This window comes from Mobula hypostoma, chromosome 15 (assembly GCF_963921235.1).
Source record: "Mobula hypostoma chromosome 15, sMobHyp1.1, whole genome shotgun sequence".
Classification (NCBI taxonomy): domain Eukaryota; kingdom Metazoa; phylum Chordata; class Chondrichthyes; order Myliobatiformes; family Myliobatidae; genus Mobula; species Mobula hypostoma.
In genome coordinates, this window is record NC_086111.1 from 45715049 (window position 1) to 45727319 (window position 12271).

Sequence of the window (12271 nt, forward strand, 5' to 3'; positions counted from 1 at the left end):
ACGACCAACACACGTGATAACTTTTTTTGTGTTCCGTCTATTACCCTAATACAGTATAAATATTTTAAAATAAACGTAAAAGTCGCATACCTAATAAAGCGATAAAGAGGGTGTATTTATATAATGTGATTTTCAACAAATCATCAACTTGATTTTTGAAATTTGATGCATTCTTTCAATTATACAGTAAAGAATAGGGAGAGCATTGGAAGTGTATAATTAACTTTTTCATATGCAAATCTCCAGCAGCAACATTTACACAACAAATGCACTTTCAATCTGAAGGGAAATATTCTCTGTACATGAATGTGGTCCTCTCACTTATTTCTTCAGATTTAAACTCCAGTTTTTTAACACATAATATAATTTACCGGACTTGAAATTGAACTGCAGTTTCTTGTATTCCTAACTTTGCCTCCAAGAGCTTTGCTTTCCTTTTTTTAGTTTCTCAATAATGTAGCTCTTTAAATCTAAGTTTCTTCGTGAAAGAAAACTGCTTCCTTATCAGGGAAAAGGAAGTTACTAATTCTTTTCCTCTCAGGTATTATTCGTTTCTTGATAACGTTGCTCATAATTCACCCATAATTTCTGCGTTTCCTTCTCGTATTCTTTCTTGAGTACTTCTTTGCGCGTTTGTTCCTGGTAGAAAATCATTGGAGAGTGTCATTTGGCAGGCATTTCTCACCTCTAACCATACTTGTCTTTGCTGCCTCTCAAATTGTTGTCTTATTTCCCCCCAAAAAACTGTCTTTCGCTCCAGTTATTTTCCGCCTCTTCCGCAACCGATGATTCCCATGAATTTCCCCATCCTGTATTAAAATGCAGTAAGAGTAAAAATTATTTCTAATTGTACATTTTGAATATCTTATGATTTATTTCTTCAGTATTCAGTTCACTAAAATAATTTCGATGGCCTTTTGGTATTAAAATGAAAACGCAACTGCCTATTTCTTTTTTATTTACTGTGATTAAAATATTTTACAAAATTTAACTATTTTTAAAGCAACAGGAATACAAAATATTAGTTTATATGCCCATTCTGGTAGGTTGTGAGCCGCTATTTGTTGCAGGGGCGGAGTAAGTGACCGGAAGAGGGGAAATTTCCATTCACAATATTGTTGCGAGCCGGTGAGAACTCGAGCGCCGCTCTCAGGAGCTGTAGTTACGGAGTCGGCTAATTTCTCTTTTTCTAGACTCTGTCCTAAAAAGGCTCTCCGACCAAGCGGCACTGATCTACTTTGATATGTTCAGCCGTAGCTCGAAAAAGCGAAACTCGGGCAAATGGGTGAGTATTGTGTGCCAAGTTCGAGGCATGTATTTAGGAGCATAGTTTCACCTTACGAGTTACATTTTGAAGAGCAATTTGAGCTGCCCATCCCCCCTCTACCGTGCGCACGACCGAGGCAGGAATATACTGCAAAGGTTAAGATTTTTTTCCCGGTTTTGGTGTAGTGTCATTATTGCTGCGTTAGACTGTCTTTTTCGGGAAGCGTTAAGGCTGTCAGTTTGTGTTTCATTACCCAGCACCCGTATTGGTTGTGTAGAGAACGACTGCTCAGACCTGCGCTGCTCTACCTTTTTATTCTGCTTGCGTTAGCAAGTTTTAACGCCATGGTATTCACCTTTCTTATGCTCTCCCTTGAATCGTAGGCTTTTCTTTTGTGTATCGGGTTAATGGGCATGAAATGCGAGTCCAAGTTCTTTTAAGAACTGGCAGTTGCGTAGGAAGTAGTACAGTATGTCAATCGGATACGGCTGTCGACTCTTCAGCTGAGGATAGGAATGATCCCTTTCATTAAGACCGGGAAGCAGAAGGAAACCTCATTGCGTATTTTGAAAGTGGGATTACATGCAATGCAATTTTGTTAAACCGTACAGTTGCAGAAACTATACTTCGCAAAAGGGAACATTTTTTACATTGTTTTGAATGTAAGATGATAAAGCAGTACTTTTCCCAATATCAAGCTACTTTTGGTTGTACACTGGACGTCACGGTGAGTTTGTAAAAGAGTTTTGAATATTTAGATCTGTTTGAATATTTAGCTTTCATTCATTTTTGGATGTTGCCTACCGGCTGGAGATCATTGTTCTTTTTTATGCTTTTTAATGTCAATTATCTGTCTGTTTGTATCAAAGGTGAAGCGAAAGTTCTATATAGTCCGAATTATGGAGAGGAACTAAAAGTAAAGACTGAAATGTTAGAATCTCATCAGTGAAATAGACCTATAATTCATGTAAATTGATCACGTTTACAGCAATTGACCTCAAATAAGCTGATACACTTGGTTTGTTCGTAAAAACTTTTGTAATCAATTATATTCTGAAAAATAATTATAACTGGTAGGTTTAATAGTCAAATCACTGTCATAGTAATGTAAATATCATGAGTGGAAAGCTGAAATAAATTATTTATTCACTTGTATGTTCTTGAAACTGATCTCTCCTGCTACATGACTATTTTGATTTTATTCTGAAGCCAAAGTATGAGCACATTGAAAATTTATATTAAGTGATAGAAGTCTTAAATATTTTCCCTAAAATTCTATCAGATTATCTACTTAAGTACTTTAAATTTCAATTTTATTAATTATATTTTAATAATGTTCATAATATAATCTTGAATCAAATATTTTGATTTGTAAGTTCATATCTTGTCCAAGGAAAAACTTGACTTTATTTCCACTGTCCTGTTTATGGAAGTGCAGCTAAATAATTTCAAGAGGATGTTTTCCTTTAGAGTATCAAGCTGATTGCTTCATTGACTTAAAATGAATGGTAAGAAATTCTGTCCATTTGTGGTCTTTAGAGAGAACATACTTTAACACTTAATATACATTAAAATAAGCCTTTTTTTTACAACTTCAGGATGCCAGCAAAAATGAAACCCATGCCACAAAACCCCCAAGTACTTGAGATTATGCAGTATCTGTAGGCTGCCAGAAAATATCAAAGAGCAGGTTAATTGAACAGAGACATAGTACATGGAATTCAGTCCAAAGATGGCAAATGGATCTCAATACAGATATTGTGATGTGTTGCATTGTGGGAAGTCAAACCAGTGTAGGATTTATATTATTAATGGTAGGGCACAATGAAGTGTAATGAAACAGAGAGACATGAGTGTTTAGAAAGCAGCATCACAAGTAGAAAATGGGGTGAAAAGGGCATTTAGCATGCAGGTCTTCATCTAGCAGAGCACTGATTTTAGGAGTCAGGTTGTAGTTGTATAACTCATTGGTGAGGCCACACTTGGACTACTGTCTACAGTTTTGGTTACTCTGTTATAGGAAAGATGTGCTTAAAATGGAAAGAGTGCAGAAAAGATTTATAAGGATGTTGTCAGGGTTACAAGGCTTAAGTTATATGGAGAAGTTGGCTAGGCTTGGTCTTTAGTCCTTGGATGTAGGAAATCTGGGGGGGGGGGGAGATGTAACCTTATTGAAAAGTTTGAAATACTGAGAGGTATAGATAAGGTGGATGGCAATAGTCTTTTCCTCAGGATAGGGGCAACAAAGCTAGAGTTGATGCAGTTACTTTCGTATCATTTTAAAAAGATTTAGACAAGTACATTGAGAGGCAGGGTTTATAGGAATGCAGGAAATTGGGAATGGGTGGTCACCATAGTCAGCATGGACTTTTAGGACCAAACAGCCTGTATCTATGCTGTATTGCTATGTGACTCTAAGAGTCTATATAGGAGATCATGCGATCAGGGGAAGTAAGGCACAAATGGTATAATACTAGGTGTAGTGAAACAGATGGATGGATCATGGAGTAAATGTCTAAATGTCTACATAGGTCGTGTTGGAAGATGGAGCTCATACAGCTGAATGTCTTTTGGTTGATGTGGACATGATTGCCTGTTTCTGTGTTGTGTGACTATAATGATACCTAAAAGTAGCATGGCTGGTAGGCAAGGTAGTTAAGAAACATGGATACTTGCCTTATTGAGCTGAGGCATCGATTACATGAGAGGGGAGGCCTTGCGGGAGCCATCAACTCTGCTCTCAAATGCATCTCTCCCATTTCACGTACATCTGCTCTCACCCTATCCTCCCGCCACCTCACTAGGAATAGGGTTCCCCTTGTCCTTACTTACCACTCCACCAGCCTCCGGGTCCAACATATAATTCTCTGTAACTTCCACCACCTCCAACGGGATCCCAAGCACATCTTTCCCTCCCCCCCCCCCACTTCTGCTTTCCGCAGGGATCGCTCCCTACGCGACTCCCTTGTCCATTCATTCCCCTCCCCCATCCCTTCCCACCGATCTCCCTCCCAGCACTTATCCTTGTAAGCGGAACAAGTGCTACTCTACACATGCCCTTACACTTCCTCCCTCACCACCGTTCAGGGTCCCAGACAGTCCTTCCAGGTGAGGCGACACTTCACCTGTGAGTCGGCTGGGGTGATCCGGTGCGACCTTCTATATAGTGGTGAGACCCCATGCAGGCTGGGAGACTGTTTCACTGAACACCTATGCTCTGTCCGCCAGAGAAAGCAAGATCTCCCAGTGGCCACACATTTTAATTCCATGTCCCATTCCCATTCTGATTTGTCTATCCATGGCCTCCTCGACTGTCAGGATGAAGCCACACTCAAGTTGGAGGAACAGCACCTTATATTCCGTCTGGGTAGCATCCATCCTGATGGCATGAATATTGACTTCTCCAACTTCCGTTAATTCCCCTCCTCCCCTTCACACCCCATCCCTTATTTATTTATTTAATATATTTCTCCCCCCTCCTTTTTCTCTCCCTCTTTTTTTCTCCCTCTGTCCCTCTCACTATAACTCCTTGCCTGCTCTCCACCCTCTGGGCTCCCCTCCCCCCTTCTCTCCCTCCCCAGGCTCCCCATCCCCTGATCCTCTCCCTTCTCCAGTCTGGTATCCCTTTTGCCAATCAGCTCTTAGATCCACCCCTCCCCTCCTGTCTTCTCCTATCATTTCGGATCTCCCCTCCCCCTCCTACTTTCAAATCTCTTACTATCTCTTCTTTCAGTTAGTCCTGAGGAAGGGTCCCGGCCCGAAACGTCGACTGTACCTCTTCCTACAGATGTTGCCTGGCCTGCTGCATTCCACCGGCATTCTTTGTGCGTGTTAGCTGAATAAAGCACTATTTTGGTAACAATTAAGAGTACAGTACTGGTCAACAAAGTACAGGAGGAATGTGATTACACCAGGAAAAACTGCAAATGAAGTTTATTGGCAAGTGGCAGAGCCTGGAAATTTTCTGAACAGATGAGATAGTGACTATCATGGTAAAACAAATAATGAGACTGAGAGGAAATCTAATTGAAGTCCATAAAATCAAAGGAACCTAACATGGTGAACCTGAAGGGCCTATTGTTCCTGATAGAGCTAAGTACCAGAGGATATGGATCTAAGTTAATTAGGTAGTTTTATAAAACTCTGGTTAGGTCACACCTGCCGCATTGCATTAATTTCTGGTTGCTTCATTATAGGAAGGTTTTCCCGGATGCTTCCTGAATTAGAGGTTGTGTGTTATGAGAAGAGGTTGGATAAACTATTTTCTCTCGAGCAGCAGAGGCTGAGAGAAGACCTGACAGAGGTTCATAAGATTATGAAAGGCATAGATAGACAGTTGGTATTATTTTCCCAAAATCATTTTTAATATTAGACAGGCTGTACTTAAAGTGAGAGGGTGTAAATTTAAAGGAGATGTGTGGGGCAAGTTGTTACAGAGTGGTGGGTACCTGTAGTGTGCTGCCAGGTGTAGTAGCGGAGGTAAATACAAAAAAAAATTTAAGAGGCTGTTAGATAGGCATCTAAATAAATAAAAAATGGAGGGATATAGACATTGTGTATGTGGAAGGAATTAGTTTAGTTAGGTATTTAATTACTAGTTTAATTAGTTTGGCTGAAGGGTCTGTTTCTGTGATGTACTGTTCTATGTTCCAAATGGAAGAAAAGATCAGTGAGAAGTTCTTGAGAAAATTCACTTCCTAAGAGAATGGTAGAGGCGGAAACTCACATTTCACTTAAACCATAATTGGATAACCGTTCGCAAATTTGTAAAATACAGAGTTAAGAACAGAGAGCTGAGAAATTGGATTAACCTAAGTAGATGCATTTTTATTGTCTTGTCTCTTTCTTTTATTCCATAAGATTAATTCTAGAACATTTACAATCATTGATCTTTCATAATAATGGTTATCTAAAAATCCACTGTGTTGCTCTGTCTATCTGATGGTTCCTAATTTGCTGAGTATCTCCCGTGTTTTTTTATGTTTCACAGTTACAACATTTGTAATATTTTACTGTTCAGAATGGGTGTCACAATACCCATTCAGAAGCACAGTGAACAATATCCAATCAGACCTGTGTGTGACTTCAGATTCCAATGTAGTTGACTCTTAGATGCCTCCTCAATATAGGGGCAGTTAAAGTGACAGCAATGCTAGCAGCATCCACGTTCCATGAACAGAAAAAAATGTTTTCTCCCTGAACTGGTAAATTTGTTTTTGCTCATGTGATGCACATTTGTCTAGCATGTTCTGTTTTTATTTTTAAAAATGTTGCTTTTGCGAAGTAGAAAATGAACATTATTACTTGAATCCCATGGTATTTAGTTTCAAGGGGTGTTTAATGCCTTCAAAGGGGCTCCTTTGCTGATGAAGATTTCTATTTGGTATTTTGGCTTTTGTCTTTCTAAGTTGCTTAATATATTGTAAAACTTCTCACAAACCATATTAATGCATCATGTTTTACAGCTCTCTACAGTGGATGATGCAGAAAAAGGGCAGCCATGTAATGTATGTGGAGACCAGTGCCCAGGGTTGACATTACATAACTGGAGGTATTAATATTTTGGTGCTTTTGGAATATTGATTATAAATAACCTAGTTGTTATCTTTACATAATTGTTTAAATCTGCTTCTATTATAACATAATTTTAATACTGATTTTTCTAAGTCAGCTTAGTATAAACTGAAATCGTCTTAAAAAAATACTCTGTTATTTTTGCCCTTCCTTCAATGTACACGGCATTAGATTGTATCATTGCTGCCTCTCTGTATCTATAGTGGTCATATTCACTGTGACAAAATAATCTTGGGTAAAGTGTTTATGATTAGTGAGCTGTAATGATATAGTTGCCAATTTATGTAAAAAAAACGGCACTTTGGGGTAATGCATGAGAATTATAAATCTAAAAATAACTTAGTAGCTTCATAGATCAGGTAGACAAAATTGAGTTAGCTTACCACTGAACTTGTATCATTAAAATAAATTAAAAACTTGATGTTTTCATATTTGTCATAGCATTCATAATGTCCCAAAAGTTTGTGAATCATGAACACTGTAGTGGATAGCTCCAGTTCATTCTTTTGCAAGTTACATGAAATTTGGTGTTCTTTATATAAAAATAGTAAATATTTTGGAGAATTATTATCTCAAGAAGAACTAATTGTATGTTCTCATTGAGTTGCTTTTTCGTGTTAATTCACTGTAACTATAGTGTCGTAGTCAGATGTTTGTTAAATTTCTTTAAATTATATTTGTACAATTTAAATAAAACATAAGGTGGGGGAGGAAAGAGAATAAACAGCCAAGCTCTTACCCTAGAGTTGCCATAGCTTTTAGAGGCACAGCAGGCTCTCCTTTATACTTAGGGAAACATACAAACACAGAAGAATGCTTTAATGGATTCTGCATTTCTGAGAGAACTATAAACATTTTTAAGTCAGAAGATGTTGCATATCAAAGTGTGTTGTAAATGCTTCTACTTTGTCCTAAAAACATTTAATCATGAAAGCAATTTATACCCTCTGACTCCTTAGTATATATTTGCAAACGTAATCATTTTCCAACAGTTACAAATTGAGAGGCAATTATTTCAATTTAATACGTAACTCGCAAAGGGCAAAGAGCAGCATGGTGCCAAAATATTCAGTGCCAGTAGACAAATAAAGAAACTTTCAATTTTTTTATTATTTACGTGGCATAATAATGTCTCCTGTTTCATCAAATAATATAATCATCTGAGTGTGTTTGGGGATATTTGATCCTTCAACACAACACTTCCTCATACAATGTGTAACTTTCCTCAGTAACTTTCTGATGTCATATAAAAGTTGTTAAATGTATTTACAAATAAATTAAAGCAAAATCTTGGTTCTCGTTGACAGTTTCTATTGTGATGACTTTTATTGATACTCTGAAAAAGATTCTTCAATAAACCTTTTATATTTGCCTTAACATGAAGGGTTGTATGTGGTGACATGTATGTACTCTGATAATAATTTTTGATAATAAATTTTACTTTGAATTTTGAACCTTACTTTGAGGAGTTCCTGAAAGTACTTAAGGTAATATCTGTGTATTTATAATATAATTTGTCCTTTTCATGTCATAAAAATATAGTTTGCAAAAGGATTTTAGGTTATTCAAACTTTTTAATGGTTGTATAATATGCAAGAAACTTAAATGATACACGGTTCATGAAAATGACTGAGAAGCTTTAGGAAATGTATATTTGCTTTACTGAAAGATAAATAGCTTTTTAAAGACCTCTAGGGAGAGAAGGTTAGTGAATCATTAAAAATAGTTAAAATTCTGTACATTGTTGTGTTGATTTGTATTGTTAGTGAAGCTAGGTGTAGTTAGTAAGACTGGAAGATAATTTCTAATTGACTCAAATTTTAACTGTATTACAATACAGTATTTTAAATGTTACAGTATCTTAAATTAACTTTTCAGTTCAGTATATTTAGGAAATACTAGTGAAATGTAGAAACATTTTCATTGGCACCACGCTTCCCCTACTGCAAAGGTAGGACTTGAAAAACTGAATGTGTACTGAAGTAAGTGTCAGATGTTCTCCAAATCATTGCTTATTATTTTCGAACTGTGATTATTTCATCCATATCAAATGTGAATTATTTGAAAACTTTCTGTGAATACACATATTCTATGATAAATGTAACAGTAGAAGTTCAATGCAAAGTGAAATGATTTTGCTCATTTTTTTGGCAGATAAAGGGCTATAATGGTTCTGTAATATAATTCAAAGTCAAAATCTCTGCATGGTGGAAATATATACTAAAGAAAATGCTAGAAATGCACAGCAGGGCTAGCAGCATCTGTGGAGAGAAACAAAGTTAAATTCTCATGCTGATATTTTTAAAAGTAGCTTGTTTGATTGCTTCAGTGTAGGAGGCCATTCATCCCATCCAACTTATGTTGCCCCAACAGAGTAATCCCATTGTTTCCCTTCTCTCTTTCGATTTTTCTCTGTAGGATTGCAATTTACTTTCTGCTCCAGCTTCCCATATCTGCATTTTCTCGTGTCTGGTTATTTTGAATCACATCAACTCATTGTTCCCCCCCCCCCCCCCCCCCGGTTATCTACAGTAGCAATTAATCAACCAGGATGTTGTTGGGAGCAAACTAAAGCATCTAATACAGAATGTGCAAACCACATAGATAGCAACCAAGAACTAAACCCAAGTCCCTCTGGCATTAATCCAGCAGCACTAACTGCTGCACCATTCTGTCCTTTCATGAGAACTGAAAAAGGGAAGTATTACATGTTTTTGGAAGATACAGAAGCAATGAAAAGTAGGGGAGAAGAAGTGATCGAGAGACTTTGGTATGTGGTTAGAAGGGATGACAAAGGAGTGTACAAAAGGGTGGTGGTTTAAATTGGGATAGTCAAATACATTTTTCTGAAGTTGTCGAATTCACCATTGAATCTGAAACATTGCTGTCTTGAGACAAAAAAGTAGCTCATTTCCCTTAACCATCATGTAGGTATCACAATGGCAATATACTAGAGATTGAAAGTGACAGGCAACTCATGTTTGAGGGACACTCTTACAGAGGAAATGAATCAGATTTATTATTACTGACATGTGATGTAAAAATTGTTGTTAAACTACTATAAATCACAGAAATAAGAAAGTAGTGCAAAGAAAAAGAATAATGAGGTAGTGTTCATGGGTTCATGGACCATTCAGAAATTTGATGTTGTTGAGCATGGGTCTTCAAGCTTCTGTTCCTCTTCCCTGATGGTAGTATTGAGAAGAGGGCATGTCCCAGATACTGAGAGTCCGTAATGAAGGATGATGCATTTTTGAGGCAGCACTTAAAGATGTCCTTTATAGTGAGAGGGAGGGTGGGTTGTACCCATGGAGTAACAAGCTGAGTCTATAACCCTTTTCAGCCTCTTGCAATCCTCTGCATTGGAGCCTTCATACTAGACTGTGATGTAACCAGTCAGAATGTTCTCCATCATACATCTATAGAAACTTATTTGCTTATTGCCAGTTATACCACTGGCATTTAGGGCAACAATGAAGATCCTCCATTTCTGTTTGTCCATACTATCGCACACAAATGTAGAAGGATTCTTCATTGCTACTTCTGTAACAGTTTTATTTGATCAGTCAGTGTTGTTAGCCCTGAGCTGAACCCCTGGACCTGGAGGACCAGAGGACTAGTTTGGCCTCTCCCCCTTGACCTGTTTGGTATGGGTGACCCTACCAGAGCCAAAGTTTAAGGCACTGACTCCAGCCAGCATAGCTCTATGGGTCATTGAGGTACGCAAGCCTCCAAACCATGACAACTTTGTGGTCCTCTTGGAAGACATCTGTAGAAAGCTTTAAGAATATCTGGTGACATACCAAAACTCTTAACAAAGTAGAATTGCTGGCATACTTTCTTTGAGATTGCATCAATGTGTTGGACGCAGGATAGATCGCCCGAAATGTTGATGCCCAGGAACATGACGGTATTTCGCAGAGCAATTAGCTAGTGCGTTAATATAAAATAGATGGCATCTACTGTTCCATGCAAAATAGTAAACAGAAAGTACAAGTATATCTCCTTTTTGTTTTTGGAAACAATATTAGAACATGTTAGGACAGTGGAAGAAAAGAAGATAAAAATCTTCTGCATTGGTATGAGATGAGAAGGATTGTGAAAGAAAAGGATCATGATGCCACAGAAAGAACTGTTCCTATTCTATAAATGTTCAGCAGAAACAATGCAGATAGCACTTAAAATGAGTTAATATGATTCAAGCCTTTGTACAATTGCATGGCTGTTATCAAAAGCACTGTAGGTAAGAAATATATTAAGATTTTGTATCAGAAAACTGTACAAATTGAGAATTATACTTGTGAGCAATCATGGTGCTGATTCTACAGTTATGTGACTTTTGACTGCAAAGCCAATATCTGGTTTACCTCTGCTTTTGTTTTTGAGTATAATAGCAACCTACTTTAATAGTATTACTGTGAGAAGCTTAACAGTGTGTATTCTTTTGATTTGACTAAAAAAAGGAGTTCCTTTAATATTAACTTCAAGTCATTAGCATTAATTTTGGCACAGAAGTTGGTATTTAATTGTATGGTGATACAATGAGTATAATTTAATTATTTTTGTTTCTTAGCCCAATATGCTTCTTGAAGCAGCAGTTAGTTCTTGTGTACTTGGAACATGAATAACAACTGTCAGAAATGTTTCATACTGTGATTTGAAGTAAATATGCAGAACTACTATGCAAAAAAAATGATATTATACATGTGTTTTATGTTGAAACTTAGAAATGATTATTTATGCTGTCATTTGCTTTAGCATTTTCTTTAAAAAGAGTTATGTTTAGTAATTTTATTTGGGAAAACCTAGAATTTTGGTTCTGGTCTGCAGTTTTCCTAAGAAAACACTGTGGCAGATTTCAAAGTGTCCAGAAAAAATGGTATAGCTTGTGTTAACATAATTAATTACTATTTCCTAATTATGTGATGATTCAGGAACAGGATTCCAAGAGGTTTTGAAAAGGCAGATGTAGAGAGAATATTTGAAGGAAAATCTAGAACCAGGGATCACTGTTTAAAAATAACAGGTCATGCATTTAAAACAGATGAGTTGTGATTCATTGGAATCCTACTCTTCAAAGAGCAGTAGTTTGTATGTTCTTATGGTAGAAATAGATTTACATTTGATAAGCATGGAGGTGAAGTAATAAAATAGGGCAATTTTGTGGCCATAATGTAAAGAGCTAAATTCTCAGTTGAGGCGAGAGTGGCAACCTTTGACATTAAAGCTGTATCTGATCTAGTACTTCATCAAGGAGCCTTGGTAAAAATGCTGTTAAAAGGATTAAGGGGAGAACACTTAAATGATTGCAATCACATCTTGCACAAAGAAAGCTGGTTGTTGTTTAAAGTCAATCACCATGGCATTGTTGCAGAAGTTTCTCAGGGCCATATCATAAGCACAATTACTTTCAGTTGCTTTATCAATGTC

At 37.0% G+C, this 12271-nt stretch overlaps 1 protein-coding gene across 2 annotated transcripts in view; it reads left to right on the top strand.

Moving 5' to 3' along the window:
• prickle2b (prickle homolog 2b) overlaps positions 1–12271 on the top strand; it is a 213918-nt gene that overhangs the window by 22911 nt on the left and 178736 nt on the right. The window contains exons 2-3 of one of the 2 annotated variants that reach the window (XM_063067964.1): positions 1194–1285; positions 6733–6818. In XM_063067964.1, coding sequence (XP_062924034.1) covers positions 1244–1285; positions 6733–6818 — 128 coding nt within the window. In that variant the 5' untranslated portion in view covers positions 1194–1243. The remainder of the gene's footprint in view (positions 1–1193; positions 1286–6732; positions 6819–12271) is intronic. The other variant, XM_063067965.1, reaches the window with a different exon arrangement.